Source organism: Quercus suber, unplaced genomic scaffold, assembly GCF_002906115.3.
Source record: "Quercus suber isolate HL8 unplaced genomic scaffold, Cork oak 2.0 scaffold_759, whole genome shotgun sequence".
Classification (NCBI taxonomy): domain Eukaryota; kingdom Viridiplantae; phylum Streptophyta; class Magnoliopsida; order Fagales; family Fagaceae; genus Quercus; species Quercus suber.
Window position 1 is genome coordinate 58,361 of NW_027070195.1, and position 16,830 is coordinate 75,190.

Genomic DNA, 16,830 nt, shown 5'->3' on the forward strand with positions numbered 1-16,830 from the left:
GACATAATTTAGGGACCAAAATTATAATTCGTTTGCCATCAAAAACGAATATCATATAATGATAGATACCAAACCTGAACTATATTGGTGGTTCTCACCCAGTTTTAAAAGTCGTCTTATTTTATTGATTAAACATTGTATGGACAATTGCCCTCCTATCCTTTCTAAGTTCTAACACCAAATTGAAGGCATAATCAAATTTTCAGGCTACCAGAATTTATCATTTGAGCATCACACCTATTAATTTTCTTTCCATTTCTTAATGCATAGCCCTTAATGGAAATGCTTCTTGATGAAACAAAGGTTAATTTCTTTTTTAATACGTTAACTTCTTACATACCTTTTANTTTTTTTTTTTTTTTTTTTTAAGGTAATGGATATATTATTCATGAAACCCTATCTAGTACAGAGGACAAAGGGTGTGCCTTTGGACTAAATTAGGTTTCTTTAGTGTCCTAAATACTTATCTGACAACTAAGGAGCAACGGAGTACTTAAAATTCATTGTTGAAGATCAAAGCTATGGATTTTAAGATATATATTTGCTGTCTTTTTGTGAGAGAGAGAGAGAGAGAGAGAGAGAGAGAGAGAGAGAGAGAGAAATTTTCATAATTTTGGAATGCTTTTGAGGCTTCTAATGGAGTAAATTCCGATAGATTATGTAATAAAGTATAAAGTTCCTTTATGGTGGACAAGAATGAAAATGTTTATCAAGTCCCTTCTTTTGAACGTGGATTCCTAGTCAACAAAGAATAAAAAGCTAGTTATGTGCCATATAAGATAGTCAATTAGACCCCATTTATTTTGGAAAATAAGACCTTTTTTTCTCTCAAAGTGGAATGTTAGGGGGACAAACTTTTTTCATAATATCTTTCATAATTTGAAAGTGGTAGGTTATGATTAGAATAATATCACTTCTACATATTATTTTTATTATATATTAATCATAACAGGCCACGTCAATAGTTATAGTGGCATAGTCATTCAAGCGATCCCCATTTAAATTATTTTATAAGATATGTATTTTTTTTTAACATTTTACCATTTAAACATTCAAAGTTTTAACTTGGCTCTCAAATTTTGAGTTAATCTTACAATGACCTTCCAAAATAAATAAATAAATAACTATTGACGTGGGCAGTGGCCTGAAAAACAATTGGGTGGCCCCTAATAAATTTTCCCAAAAAAAAAAATTTAATATCCTTTTTTATATTAAAATTTTCTTTTGTCATGATTTTTTTTTTAATGTGCACAAAAATCACGAATTATGTTTTGTCTTGTCAAAAGTAGAGAATCGCTATTTTCTTTTTTTATACAGGCTTAGAACAAACTAGAAAATTTTTATATATACTCGTTAGAGTTCAGTAAGATAACAAGTTCTTTTTAATATAATATATATGTGTGTGTGTTTTTTTAAAATTTATTTTGATCAGTTTATTGATACCATAATTTGTCCCCCTAATCAGAAATTTCTAGCTCCAGCCTCCAACACTAAGTGTGAGTCTGGATAGCATCCTGCGGCAGGTGTTTGCGTTTTTTCCTGGGTTCTATGTACTATTCACAGAACCCACAAGTACGGAAAACACAAAAAAAAAAAAAAAAACAAAAAACAAAACAAAACAAAAAAACAAAAAATTTGGATCCCACGAGCACTATTTATAGTTTAAAAATTATTTTGCTACAATATTTTTAACAATAAATTTTCAGTTTTTAACAATAAGCTGTATCCAAATAGACCCTAAATAATGATGAAATTTGTGTATCCTTGGACTTACTATTTTCCAAATGACGTGTAACCAACATAAATGCATTTTTTTCCCTTCTTTCTTACAAATGTCTTTTAACATTTAAATTCAAAATGTGATCTTGTGGGAATTTCACTAAAAGGGACGGGGGCTCGAATTTCATGTGGTTTTGCACAATTTTTAAAATAGGAGATGTCCACTCATGAGAACGTGGGTTCCATGTTGTCCAAATAATACAAATTTCTTTANTCATTAATGGTAATAACAAATAATTATGACACTAAAAAAGAAAAATTGCCCCAACATTATTAAAATAATACCAATAATATATTTATTATTATTATTATTATTATTATTTAGTAAGTATATGATGTAGTTGATTTTTAATTAAGTATGAAATAAACTCACATCCCAAAAAAAAAAAAAAAAGTATGAAATAAACTCCCTTATAATACATTGTCTTTTTTGGTAATTTACCCTTTAAACAGCCACTTTTATAAGTGCTAGTCAAACACTCAGCTTTTTTAAAAAGCACTTTTTAACAGTTTTACCAAACACTCAGCTTTTTGAAACTCAACTTTTTCATTATGGACTTTTTGAAAACTCCACTTTTTCATTATGCACTTTTACAAAAAGTTTAACCAAACTCACCCTAACTATATATAGTACATAGAGTAATAGTAGATACCTGCACCTACATGTTCACATGCATCAGCATTTGCGTAAACCATGTGATACCGACAATCATTTGAGCTCATACAGAATGTGCCATAAAGTACATTTCTTGATCCAATTAGGTCTATGTTACACACAAATTTTTCAACTTTTGTATATAAGATACATCACTGTCCTTGCTTTGCTCAAGTGCACCACAAAATTAGCAACACTTAAGGTGCATAATTCGTTGTTGAAATGGATGGATGTGTATATATGCATAATTCATGTTGAAATGGATGGGTATACATGCATTAGTTTTTTATTCTTCTTTATTTCATTGAAGTTTCAAAGGATTTTATTATTTAAAAAGTTGAATAATGTATATCCGTGACTGAAATGAGCATTTTAAGGTAAATAAGTGAGAATACAAGAGTAAGGATAAGATTTAAAAAAAAAAAAAAAACAACAAACAAATTACACTTTGCCCACCTATAGTTTGCCCAAAAAACACATCACCTCTTTGAGGTTTAAAAATTGGCACTTAACCCACGTATAATCCTATCTGTTAACAGACTGTTGCCCACGTATCCACTTACCGTTACTCTAACACCTTTTAATCGAAAAACATATTATAAACTGAATCAAACACACTGAATCCCGGAGAATAAACTCGAGGCCACCCTTCACTCCCTCTCTCCTCGATTGAGCCACTCCGTCAAGATCATCATGTGAAATTTCTATCATTACTTTTGATTACCATTTCGATCAAAACACTTGTTATAGATTTTGAGGATGTCAAAGTTGATGTGAAAAGCACAAAAAGTCTCTTTCAGATGGGTTTGGTTCAAAAAGTCTCTCACAAATGGGACTACCTTAGCCTTGACGACTGACAAAATCAACATGCTAATGCTAGTCTAATTTTATTATATTGACAAGATCAACATGTTACTACCAGTCTTGTACAAATTCCTCAAATTTCAGTTCATAATCTATCATCAATTACTGCAATTTCTATAATAATAAAAAATTTAAAAACCCTAGGTTAAAGAACGTACTTGGAATTTCACATCAACTCTAACTTCCTCAAAATCTATCGCAGGGGTTTTGATTGACATATATGCACTAGTTCTTTTCTTTTTCTTTTTTCATTGAAGTTGCAAAGAGATTTCTATTATTAAAAAGTTGAATAGTGTATATTGGTAGTTGAAATGAGAATTTTAGATAAATAAGCGAGAATACAAGAGCAATGATAAGATTCAAAAAAAAAAAAAAAAAAAACTCACTTAAATATATGGGTGACTCTTATTGTTTAAAAAATAATAATAATAACAAGGAGTACTATAATTTCAAATAAAATAGAATAGCTAAAAATAATGTGGTCGATCCTTATTAATCTATTGAACATTAATAACAAACTCTAAAATTTTGGGACTAAAGCTAGGTGATGGCTATGGTGGTTGTTGTGTAATGTTACTTATATCAATGATTGTAGCACACATGCATCAGCCCGACAAGTACACTATGTACAAATTAGGGCTCCAACATCTCATTACTGAAACCTAGTTAATTATTAGGAAGTAACTGCTTAAACATTTTACCTTTCCATGAAATTTGCCTAATGTCTATGATCCTTATTTATGAGATGAAGACTTAAGGGGAAGGTCCAGAATGTATTTCAAATCCTAGATACCCTTTTAACCTAAATAGGCCATACACAAACGTTTTCATAATTGTCCTTCCATATGCAGTTAATGTGTGATCAGAAAATACCACCGTCCCCTTGTTGCAAAGTTGTCTGCCTCAGACCAGTATTACAGATACATGCTTTGAATGAAACAAGAGTGATGAAATAATTTCGTTCTCTCTTTCTTCATTATCCTCAATTTTTGTCCACAAAAATCTACACCTACATTAATAGCACCTCACCCAACCTAAATCAAATTGCACACACCATTAGACAACATTATACAGCCAATACACAAACTTATCCTTTCTTGGCTTCTCCATGCTCAATTTAGAAGGATTAAAAACCCTCTGCCCACTTTTGAGTATTTCATTTTATGTTTCACTAAATGCAATATGTCATGTGTTTAATTTTAGTCAATTTTAAACTTTGATTACTTTACAAGATAAAAACGAAGAACATACAATAGTTAATGATTGGTGAAGTATTAAGTGAAATACTAAGTATGACAAGATTTTTATTCAATTTAGAAAAGAAATGAACGTTATATCTATCTGCACCATTTCACAATCAATATAGCTGTGACAACTGACACATTTGTGACCCTTTTGCATCATTGATTTATTTTGTCTGCAAATTTGGATCATCAACAATTCAAGCAGGTTGGAATAACCATCTCCATGTAATATTTAGGGTCAACATCAAGGATCATGTCTTCATTGCATGTGGTCTACCCACCTGCCAACATCAATGAAGCAAGCTTTAATGTGAGAAGTACTGTACAACCTATAAGATATCATACATTTAAATCGACAGTACGTGTAAAATAACGTTTCTGCAATTTATATATATAAATAATAGGTAAAATGGAGAGAAACTCAAATTAAAATTTCAAATTAGAGTTCTAATTTTGCGCCATGTATTCTAAATTATTTATTCTTAAAGATTTTTATTTCTTAATTTTATAATCAAATATGGAACCATATTATAAATATTCATTTAAGGGAATTATTAAATACAAAAACCAAAGAGTCTAGAATAAATGAATCGTAAAAAAAAAAAAAAAGTGTTTCACAATAATAATAATAAAAAATGGATAATTTACAATTTATACCTAATAATATCTTTACAAAATTTTTTAAAGAGTTAATAAAATATAAAAATGACTATCAATAGTATTTAAATTATATATTTTAAGAATTATATTATGCATCTTATTGTATATCTTTAAGTGTATTTATGCATATGCATTGGGTTACAATTTAATGAGATTATAATGCATTAAAAGCTATGGACTTCAAAATTTTACAATTAATTATCTTTAATTTGCAGGTTATCATTAAAATCAATTACAGGCATGAAAATTGTAATATGCTATATAAAAGATGATACAGATTGTGAAGAAACATTACGAGATGAGCATTACTGCACAACTTTTCCTTTTTCTTTCTTTGCTTTTTTATTTTTATTTTTATTTTATAGGACTATGTGCATAACTAATGAATTAATGGACCAATGCCCGCTATCTCACACGAGGGCACAATTTTTCTTCGGATGAACTCAAAGAAGAAAATGACATCTACGAGCTATAGTTAAAAAAAACTGCATCCATGGATGGAGATTGATTGGCAAGACATGGTATTATTATTAACAGATTGTATCTGTTTCCCAATAGAATACAGCTTTACGCCACTCTTGAGTCTTGATGCATACCCCTTGAAATAACAATAAAATTAACAACTTGTCTAAATATACACAAATACTATAGCACTTTTAAAATGTTTTTTATTATTATAAATTCTCTCTCCCCTCTACTCTCTGCCACTTGGTCACACCTTTCTCTTATTACTTGGGGGCAATAGTTAATGTTGAATTTTTTATTATAATAAATCAGTTTTTTGAGTGTAGACACACTTTAGTAAGTTAAAGAAGCATTTGTTTATTTGTTTTTGTTGTTTCTCAATGCAGTGAGATCCAATAAATTTTTCCTTAAGAAAAGCCCTATAACACCCTAGCAAATATCATTTGAAAAATGCTAGAAGTAGAAGTCAAGGATTTAATCCATATATGTATATTGATGTGAAATTTTTGCCTCACAGAAAGGAAAAAAAGTAAATTAGAATGTTATATTTGTGGCCATCATATTTGGATTAAATTATTTAGTTTACCTGTTGTTTTATGCTCTGTCTTACATAAAATTTTATCAACATATCAAGTATATTAAATGGTGAAAATCTCACCATGTTAGAACACTAAAAAAACCAACTGCGGTTTGAATTGATAGTTAACACTCCCGAAGGTTAACACTAAACAACACCCTTGAGCCAGAACTTTGGTTTGACTGATTCAAGGTTAACACCAGCACATGGCAAGCACATGGAGACATTAGATACTCTGAACTATGGCAACACTTTTTCTATTTCACAGAAAAGAAGGACAGTCGAGAAGTGAGTTTTCAGGATTCACATAAGGTGCAATACCTAGAGTATTGCACCTGATGCAATACCAAATGAATGGTTGGGATTGAAAGTTAGAAAAGCAACTTTCAATCTCAACTATTGAATAAAATATATTAAAAACAAAGTAAAAAAGTTAAAGTTAAAAAGTAAAAAAAAATGTGAAGGAAATGGGTGAATTGCACACCGTGCAATACCCTAGCAATTGCACTGGATGTGAATCCGAGTTTTCAATTCAAGCATTTCAAGTACAATGTCAAGCTGAAAGAAAAAGTACACTCTAACATGACCCTAAATAGAGAAACTCATTTTGCCTATTCCCTGCAGAAGTTAATTTGCACAAGAGGCATTCCTATTAAAATCCCCAGCCCTTCCTAGTGGAGTAAAGATACTCCCTCTGGTGTTAGTAACAATCGTAAGGTTGGTAACTGGTTAAAGATGGGTTTAATGGCTTCAATGCAGGAAAGCATCTTCTTCTCTCTTTCTTTTTTCTTTTTTTTTTCTTTCTTTTTTTTACACACTGAAAAAGACCACACCTAAACAATTTACAGTATATTCGTTTTCAAGATTTTGTGATTCAAAGTTTTAAGAACTGAATTGACACGAATTACAATTCAGGGACAAATTGAATATGACATAATTTAGGGACCAAAATTATAATTCGTTTGCCATCCAAAACGAATATCATATAATGATAGATACCAAACCTGAACTATATTGGTGGTTCTCACCCAGTTTTAAAAGTCGTCTTATTTTATTGATTAAACATTGTATAGACAATTGCCCTCCTATCCTTTCTAAGTTCTAACACCAAATTGGAGGCATAATCAAATTTTCAGGCTACCAGAATTTATCATTTGAGCATCACACCTATTAATTTTCTTTCCATTTCTTAATGCATAGCCCTTAATGGTAATGCTTCTTGATGAAACAAAGGTTAATTTCTTTTTTAATACGTTAACTTCTTACATACCTTTTACTTCTATACAAACGAGGTTAAGTTCTCGTTACCAAATATTCAGTTTTATTAACCAACCAGGTCCAATCTCAGGTCATACCCTGTTTATGAGGTTTCCATGATTGTGAAGTCTCAACTCTCAAGTCAACCACTCAATTTCCATTACATCTAAGCATCATATATAAAACACAAAAAATCAAAATTCAAAAAGGTAAGGGTACAAGACAAAATAGTCACCCAAAACCCCAAATGCGGCTGAAATTAAAAAGATTAGAACTTGTTGAAGTATGTCACACAGAAAAAATTTTAAGTAGTTACAGGTTTCTTTCAGGGCAGGGTAGACAATGCGTTCGTGTATTATGAGAGAGGGTGATGCTAATAAATTGCATTCAGATAAAGAAGAGAAGACACAACCTACTGGCCATAATATGCAGGCTGACCAGGAGGTGAAGCGCCACCAGGTCGCACATTTGGAGAAACCCCTTGTTGAAGATGACTGGGAGATGAAACGCCACCAGGTCGCAAATTGGCTTGAACCCCAGGAGATAATCCCATGGATGCCCCAGGAGAAGGAATTTGGCTGGTTGGTGTATGAGGGGAAGAACTAGATGGCATTGGTGCAGAGGCATATGAAGAAACTGAGGATGCTGCATAACTTTGACCAGGATAAGTGCTAGGAGCCGAGACAAATGGAGGTCTGCCCGCTTGCATGCTAGGATCCCATGGTGCTACCTGTCCACCAGGATACTGAGCAGGACCAGCACCTGGAGCTGTAAAATCATTCCCAGGATACATTGGACCAGCCTGAGGATTTTGCCAAACCGGTTGAGCAGCAGGGAGAGCTGACGCTTGTTGTGCTGCAAGCAAACTTATATCTGGGATTGTATAATCTCTACTTTTATCACTGTAAGCCTACAAAAAATGTAAAACAAAAGGTCAGATTCTCAGAAGCTTTTCTTAAACATGTAATAAAATATAAGTACTCATTATAAAAGGGCAATTAAGTGTCAAGAAGCATACATTTAAGTACCAAATTTGATCTAGAATGGATCCACTTTTTCTTCTAAGGACGTCTTTACATTATTTCCCCTTTTATCTTTTCTCATGAACATTAACTCAAAATCATATATTTATACCTTTACATTGAGATCAGTATGACGAGAGTATGATAGATGAAGCTTACAATAGCCACCATCATATATGCAATGTCCTTCTAAAGCTTCTCTGGCAACTGCTGCAGTATTAACATCTGAACACAACAATTAACAAGTCAACCAAAAGCTTTTTTTCTTTTTTCTTTTTTCTTTTTTCTTTTTCTTTTTGGTAAGTTATCAGCTAACAGCCTTAAAAAATCAAAATAACATCGAAAAGGAACTGAGCCATCAACAACTGAGGCCTTAAAAATGTGTTATGTTACCCTTTTTTTTTTCTCTCACAAAAAATATGGGAACATAACACATTCATTCTAGAAAGAGGAGAAATGAAATATAGGAACAAAGCACTAAAAATTATGTCATAATATGATACTAATGCCAGCATCAAGAATCACAGAAACCCCTAATGACTGAAAAAACATTAGACAAAACCAAGCTAAAATGGTGGATATGCAAGGCAACAAAATTAGACTTTCTACAATAAACCCAGGTAAAATATGTTAAACCAAACAAGTAGACAGATCTCAAGTTCATTTCTGCCCCATATTATTCAACAATTAAAAAAGGTGCTTAAAGAAAATGAGAAGTAAAGCTATTTTGACTCTTTTTAGCGTGAAATGACAGACTTAATCTACTCAAGTCCATAACTTCATATGAAAAGAAGGATAACTATGTTCATATTTTGTATACACAAATTTTAAGCCTCAGCAGTTCTACATTTCTTATCCAATAACTTGAGGTATTATGGTGCCAATTGAGCTATAGCTCAATTGGCACATCCTCCTCCCATAATAATGAGATGGAAGGTGAGATCCTGGGATCAAGACACATTGGGTATGTGTGAAATTTTTTTAAAAAAAAGGTATATGAGACATCCACAACAGAGAATGAAACCCAAATACTAAGACACATTTGATTACAAGGCTGCACTGTCCAGCACTTCTTCTCCTTCCTTGCTTACTTTCATTGACACTTGTTCTTTTCCTTAATTGTTCTCTCAGTACATTTCTTGCATACTGATATTTTGTTTTCATTTTGATGAAGTTTCTATATTCATAAAAAAATAAAAAAAAAAAATTAAAAATTAAAAGGAAAACAGGTAAAGAATTACTAAAATGTACACTGCATTTTCTAGTGATCACATATTCCATGATTATAATGGTCTCTAAACTCACTGGCACAGTAATGACACCAGGTCGGAATGGCACCTAGAAAGCAACGTGGGGCATGTTGGAGGGACTCTTGGGTTTTTTTTTTTTTTTAATCATGAGAGAGAGAGAGAGAGAGAGAGAGAGAGAGAGAGAGAGGACCTAAAAATGATAAGCCAAAATTAGAGAATCAAATGGTCAAAAGATGAAGAATTGTTCCCTTTCTCAGCTCTTGTTCAAAGTGAAAAGCCCAAGGAAAAAACACGCATTTGAAACATCTTAAAATGCATGAACCAGAGAGTTGACAGACACTATGGTAAAAGAATGCATAATTAATGCAAAGAGATATGAAAGAACTACAGAATTCATGGGAAACTAATAAATCGCCAGACTAAAAGGTTATATACCGGGATATTGGACGAGTGCCTGAGTTTGACCATTCTTCTCAAATATAGCAATTTTCTGAACGGTACCAAATGCAGAGAATACCTGTAACAAGTATACCAGATCAAATGCATAAGTAAAAATCACCTAGTTGATTATCACATCACATGAAGAAAACATATAACCCTCACCGTGTGAAGCACATCCACAGTGACAGCATACTGCATGTTCTCAATTGAAGCAAGAAGCACATTGCTCTCGAGTTCTTTCCTTTTTCCATCAGCCCCTACCGCAGGCTGGACACGACAGCTTGTTAGTGTACACTCAACTGCAAAATACAATGGGATGTTTCACGAACAAGAAGTTACCTGCACAATTCCCTCAATTGCAGTAGGATTCACAGGAAGGTATGGATTTGTATAGTCCCTGCAGGATCATGCAAATAAAGTCCACGCCAATCAAATGTTGTTATACACACTAATACTAGTATACAACTTTCTGAAACTGTTACCGTGTATAAATACAACCATATTACCTATCAAAAAAATAAGTATAAATACAACCATATTAAAGCAAAGGCTGACAAGTAGATATATGTACATTCAAACAAGCTGAAAATGAACAAATAAAGGCAACACATTAAGACTATATTAAAGTATAATTTGTGACAGATAAATTCATGATTCCAGAGAGACTATGGTAAAAGTCAAGGGGTGACAATGGTGATAATATCTGACAGACTAAAAAAGGTCCAGTTTCATAAAATAAAAATGGATCATATCAGGAAAAGAAGCATATTGATACATTATATATTTCTCCTTTAGTTATCTAGCAAGCCATGCCATTTGCTACATATTCTCTCAAAGTAACATCAATATAGTTAGATTTAAAATGTAGCAATTAAAATGATGATTAAGAGACCGTTTGGCTGGAGCGTTGGCGTTGCACGTTTACATTTTCAGCCTTTTTTTTTCTTTTTTCTTTTTTTTTCACGCGTCCCCAGCTTTTTAGCGACAAAGTGTTACTGTAGCAACACTATTGCGGATACTGTTCATTGAACAGTAGCCGCAACATGTGACTTTTTCACCCAACTTTTACTGTTCACGGACCCACAATTTTCACTTTTCAACAACTTTTTCATTAAAAATGGGTCCCACGGTACTATTCACACATTTAAAAATTATTTTGCTACAGTATTTTTCAGTTTTCAGTTTTCAGCTGTATCCAAACGGGCCCTAAGACATTAGAACAAATTGTTCTCCTGAAAAGATACATGATGATGTTTAACTGTATGTTTCTAAATAAATTCTTCAGGAAATAACTTGGATGCACCTTTTGCCGACACCAAAATTTTAGTATAAAGTAATGTAGATATAGAAAATAATTATCCTTGCCATGTTTCGAATAGAATACCATATAGAAAAGATCAAGATACTAGTAAACAAGACTAAAAATAAGCTCTAGTAAAAATAATTATGAAGTTATTTTTCTCTTCTAAGTAAACTATAGCAAGAATAAATATGAAGTTCTTGGGACTGATTGTCCAAGATGACAAAAAATTGTCTCCATCAAGAAGCATTTGTGTCACCCAATGCATTTCCAAAATAATAAATAAGGAACTCTCACTACTATGAAGCATACCCAGGTATACCCAGCTTTTGTCCCCCCAATTAAACTCCCCCCCCCCCCCCCCCCAAAAAAAAAAAAAAAAAAGAACCATCTCCTTTTGGACTTTAATAAGTGGGAAGTGCCCTAATGTTTATGACTGCTAATCATGTTAAAATGATTTACATTCAGGTATCTGCTTCCAGAGCATGTTAATTCATGTCACTTGCGTATTTCATATTCTGCACACACTGATCTGAACATCAAGTTCCAGTCTCACAGAAGCAGGTAACAATGGACTCGAGATTCTGTAAACTGTTCATTTACCTTCTTAAGTTCTTTTGTTGTCGACCCTGTTCGTTAACCAAATCTTTGCCTTTGTTCTTATATGCTATTGATTTTGGCTTTAGAAATCTGCTAATTGATGTCTGCAATTTTTGTCATCTAGGGGTTAGTGAAGCTGGTAGGCAGAACACAGATGTGTTGTCATGGCCGCTTAGTAATCTCCTCAATCTTTTGATAATAGTTTAATGCATTTGTTGATGTCNTTTTTTTTTTTTTCCTGTCCTGTAGTATCTACACCTGGCCCGGTTTCTAATAGTTATCTTATCTATTGTCTTTATGATATTAATATGATGGGGTCATAATTGTTGGAATTTTTTAACAGGTATTTTCTGCATTTGGCTTTGTGCATAAAATTGCTACTTTTGAGAAGGCTGCAGGTTTCCAGGTGTGATGTCAACAGCCAGTGGATCTTTTTGACATTTCATTTGTCTTGCTATATCATTCTTACTTTTTGGCATTTTGTAGGCATTAATCCAGTTCTCTGATGCTGAGACTGCATCTGCAGCAAGGAATGCATTAAATGAAAGAAGCATACCCAGGTATACCCAGCTTTTGTCCCCCCAATTAAACTCCCCCCCCCCCCCCCCCCCCAAAAAAAAAAAAAAAAAAGAACCATCTCCTTTTGGACTTTAATAAGTGGAAGTGCCCTAATGTTTATGACTGCTAATCATGTTAAAATGATTTACATTCAGGTATCTGCTTCCAGAGCATGTTAATTCATGTCACTTGCGTATTTCATATTCTGCACACACTGATCTAACATCAAGTCCACAGGACAGGAAAAAAAAAAAAAAGGAAATTCCAAATGGATGAGAAATAAGTGCAGAATGAGACCTGTACATATATGCGTGACCTTAGAAAGGTGTATGACGTACATGATTATAATTCCAAACTGTCTCCACACAAAAGAATTTAAATAAGAGACATCACCACATAATTCAATCAGGATGCTAACCCTAAATAAAATGTCAGGGAAAAAAAAATTAAACTACAATGGTGAAATATGAAACCAATATTTCCAAAAATATGTACTAGGGAAAGGTATGAAACCCAAATACTAAGATTTCAACCAAAAACAGAAAATGTGGAGTACCAATTATGAGGATTGTAAAATTTCGGAGCTGTGCCTAAAAAAAGAAAAAACATTTTCAAACGTGTCACATGATGCCTAAAATGAGGCATGCAGAAACCAAGTACAGTCAAACAGTCAAAATCAACATCATCCACGACTTTTATACAAGAGCTTGTTAACATAAGACTGAAGAATGACCAATACATGCAAAATCTGTCAACAATCAAACATTACAAAGGGCAACTTCTGCAATTCATTTCCAGAGCTCACCAGTCCCACCTTCGTGCAATCTGACCTAGAAACCCCTTTAGGCTTTTCAAAATACCAACGAAGCATGTGCTACAGAAGGCACCAGCATAGGCAAAAGTGTGACTTTTGCACACCTCAGATCTCGGTTCCAAGGGGTACATACACTATAAAACTGATTAATCTTTCTCAATTCTTAAAAAGATTACATGTTTTTTGTGTTAAACAAAATTCTTATACCTCACTCGGCCTTTTGGCTAAGATGAAGTGTAGTATCTGTTCTTATCAGTTTAATATGTCAAACAAAATTCTTTTGGTTGGTTCAAAGCTAGGCACACTTATGTTCTTGAGATAAATGATTCTGTTGCATCCAACCAATAAGGAATGTACATGCATGTCCAAAATAAAATTTTATTTTATGGGTAATAATGAAATTTATTGATAGGAGGATAACTTTTTTATAATTCAATAATTGGGGAGGGGGGAATTTGAGCTGTAGATGTCTCCATTGGAAACACTAGGCCAACCAGTTGATCTACAAGGCTCTTGACATTGATAGGAGAAAAACTCAAAATGGAAGTCACCTAAAGGATATATGTACAACGTCACAAGCTCAAGAAAAAGAAAATCATATTTTATTCACAATATTTCTTATTCTAGAAATTTACACAAAATTTTGCCCAGTTTCTTGCGTTGCTTTGTCCTTTATATACAGCTCAACATCTAATGGATTGTTAACCACATTTCATTAACCATTTGACAACTACTAAAATGTCCGTAAAAGAGTATTGAAATGTTGCTAAGTTCCTTTGAAGAACCAACATTCTCGCGTTGCTTTGTCCTTTATATACAGCTCAACGTCTAATGGATTGATAACCACATTTCATTAACCATTTGACAACTACTAAAATGTCCGTAAAAGAGTATTGAAATGTTGCTAAGTTCCTTTGAAGAACCAACATTCTCTACATTCTATTTAACCTTTTCCCGTAAAGTCGTGTTTAAATAATAAAAGTAGATCTTAGAAGGCTTACACTATTTGCCTAAAGGCTTCTGCCATTGCATGGAGGAAAACAACTTTGTTTACATATTCACACAAAAAATCAAATACTTATTCAGGGGAAAAAAAACATACATAAACCCAACATATGCTTTACAAAATTAAAAATTTTAAAAGATCACTTCAGCTTTTCATGCCCCTTTACAAACTAAAAATTTGTAACATCTAAAGACAAAAAAATTTAAGTTAGAACACACTTACCAAGTGAATAACGTCAATGCTAACGTCCCAGCCTCTACACCCTCGATGGTTACCAATAAGACATTTCCGGGAACATCTCCGGGACTTTTGTTGTTGACAATTTCATGTCTATTTGAATATTGAATATACACAGTTTTACCACGAACTTGTGCAGGCTCTGAAGATGATGCATAATATGAAACCATTGAAATTGCTTGATTTAAATCACCCTGCAAAGTTTTATCTCTATCATAAATACATGGTCCCTACCCGAAGATACATAGGTACAGTATAAACAATAATAATAATGAAACAAACACTATACTATTTGCACTTAGGAGAGGGAAAAATGCATGTCTAGAAAACAGCTTAAAGTCACTCTATGAAAAATAATACATTTCCAATCCCTGGGGCATTTGTTAGAAGAGTAAATTACAGGGAAAAGAAAATCCCATCATCAACATACTCTTTCAATTCTAGGCTGCTAATTGCCACTTTAAGTTTCTAGCATTTAAAACTACATGCTTATCAACTCTGATGTATATAAACCTTATGAAAAGGCACTAAAACATGGTCCCCCCCCCCAAAAAAAAAAAAAAAACTTGACTGTTTTCTACCATTGCAAATGAATAAAAACCAAAACAATCCTAGACAAACTGTTGCAAACAACATTAACACAAAACACCAAAGAGAATTTACTTAAACCCACCGCAACTTCTCTCTCAGTTCCTTGGCCTTCAATCAACACCAACAGTGCTCATTAAACATCCATTCCCCAGTTTAGCAACTCAACAAAACCCCATTCCACCCAAGCTCAAATTCCCTCTTCACCAAAGCCCCATTTTATCAACTTAATGTAATGAGCCCAAGGCTGCAAACCAGCCCAGCAGTGCATAATACAAGTGTGGAAGATCAGACATGAACTAGGCACCCGTGTATTCCTTCTCATTATGAAAGTTATGCAAATTCTTTCTATGCTATCTTCTTAATCTCCTTTTCTTCTTCCCTAGAACCAATTCAATTCCCTTGCTCTCTTCCATATACTTTCCTATTATAATCAAACATTTCATTTCCCAAACCTTTAGACCACAGTAGGTTAACTACACTTACACCCATATACAAGATCACAATTCTTGAATTTACACTCATAATATACAGAATCTTCTTATACACAATGAAGAAACTTCAATTTTGAGCTGGAAAAAAAAGGGAAATGAATCCCATTACCAAAAACCCTAAATTTAATAACTTAATTCATGAATTCAAATCACATACTATACAGAAACGGAAACGAAACGAATCAAAGAGAACGAAGAGTATAAAAGAGCTTACGAATTCGACGAAGGCCTGGTTGCGATTAGCGCCGACGTTGCACTTGGTGTTGACGATCTTGCCGAAGGGTTTACAGAGCTCGATGAGCTCCTCCTCAGTGCACTCCCAGGGGAGATTGCGGAGATGGAGGACCTTTGATGGGGTCTGGGTGTACCGGAACTGGGGCTGCCCGGAGGTCGACATCTAGGGTTTTCTTCGGTGTTTGGCTGTCGAGAAAGTGCACAGATTTTCCGAGAAAGATTTGAAAGCTCTAGAGGTCGATGTGAACGTGGAGTAAATCTGAAAGTTTTTATATGGGATGGAGAGAGTAGTGTGTGTTGGCTTTTTGTCAATTTACCGTTTTATCCTTGGCGGCAACATGCTTAAAGACAACTAGAGAGTAGAGAGCGAACTGGAAAGTTCTTCTACTATTTTTTTTTTTTTTTTGTAAAAGGTAATAATTTACATCTAAGTCGTCAATGGAGCGATTGGTGCGCTGGCCTATTTTTATTTGGCCAGGGCACAATAGCACATATGGATATATTTACTTCCTATCGCATATTATATCATTCTATCTTTAGTGAGGTGGGTTATGGGTTGGGCTTAATGAGGTTTGTGTTAACATATTATTTTATTATTTTTATAAGGAAAAATCAATTTTTTATAAGGGAATAATAATCTATTTTTTTAAGAAATAATTAAAGAATTTAATACTTAATTAAAAAAAATTTACAGTCAAATCCATTTAAATTTTTGTTTGTTGATGGAAACTTATTTAATTTTTTTATTAAGCTTTAAATAGTTTTTTATTTTTATCTTTAATTAA

The 16,830-nt window shown here is 33.2% G+C and overlaps 1 protein-coding gene, 1 long non-coding RNA gene and 1 pseudogene across 2 annotated transcripts; 2 read left to right on the plus strand and 1 right to left on the minus strand.

Annotated features, from left to right (window-relative positions):
- Positions 1 to 7,638: 7,638 nt before the first annotated feature.
- LOC112036022 (polypyrimidine tract-binding protein homolog 1-like) lies at positions 7,639 to 16,317 on the minus strand. Its single transcript, XM_065766937.1, is given in 10 exon segments — positions 7,639 to 8,411; positions 8,636 to 8,748; positions 10,209 to 10,290; positions 10,377 to 10,481; positions 10,554 to 10,611; positions 12,496 to 12,634; positions 13,429 to 13,546; positions 14,715 to 14,743; positions 14,746 to 14,923; positions 16,026 to 16,317. Coding segments are annotated over 10 exon segments (1,503 nt in total). The 5' UTR covers positions 16,209 to 16,317; the 3' UTR covers positions 7,639 to 7,913.
- Positions 12,417 to 12,896, plus strand: LOC136064766 (uncharacterized). The gene is made up of 3 exons (XR_010626376.1): positions 12,417 to 12,520; positions 12,601 to 12,674; positions 12,828 to 12,896. It is a non-coding gene; the product is annotated as an uncharacterized LOC136064766 (long non-coding RNA).
- On the plus strand, positions 13,690 to 13,794 carry LOC112036102 (U2 spliceosomal RNA; annotated as a pseudogene).
- Positions 16,318 to 16,830: the final 513 nt, after the last annotated feature.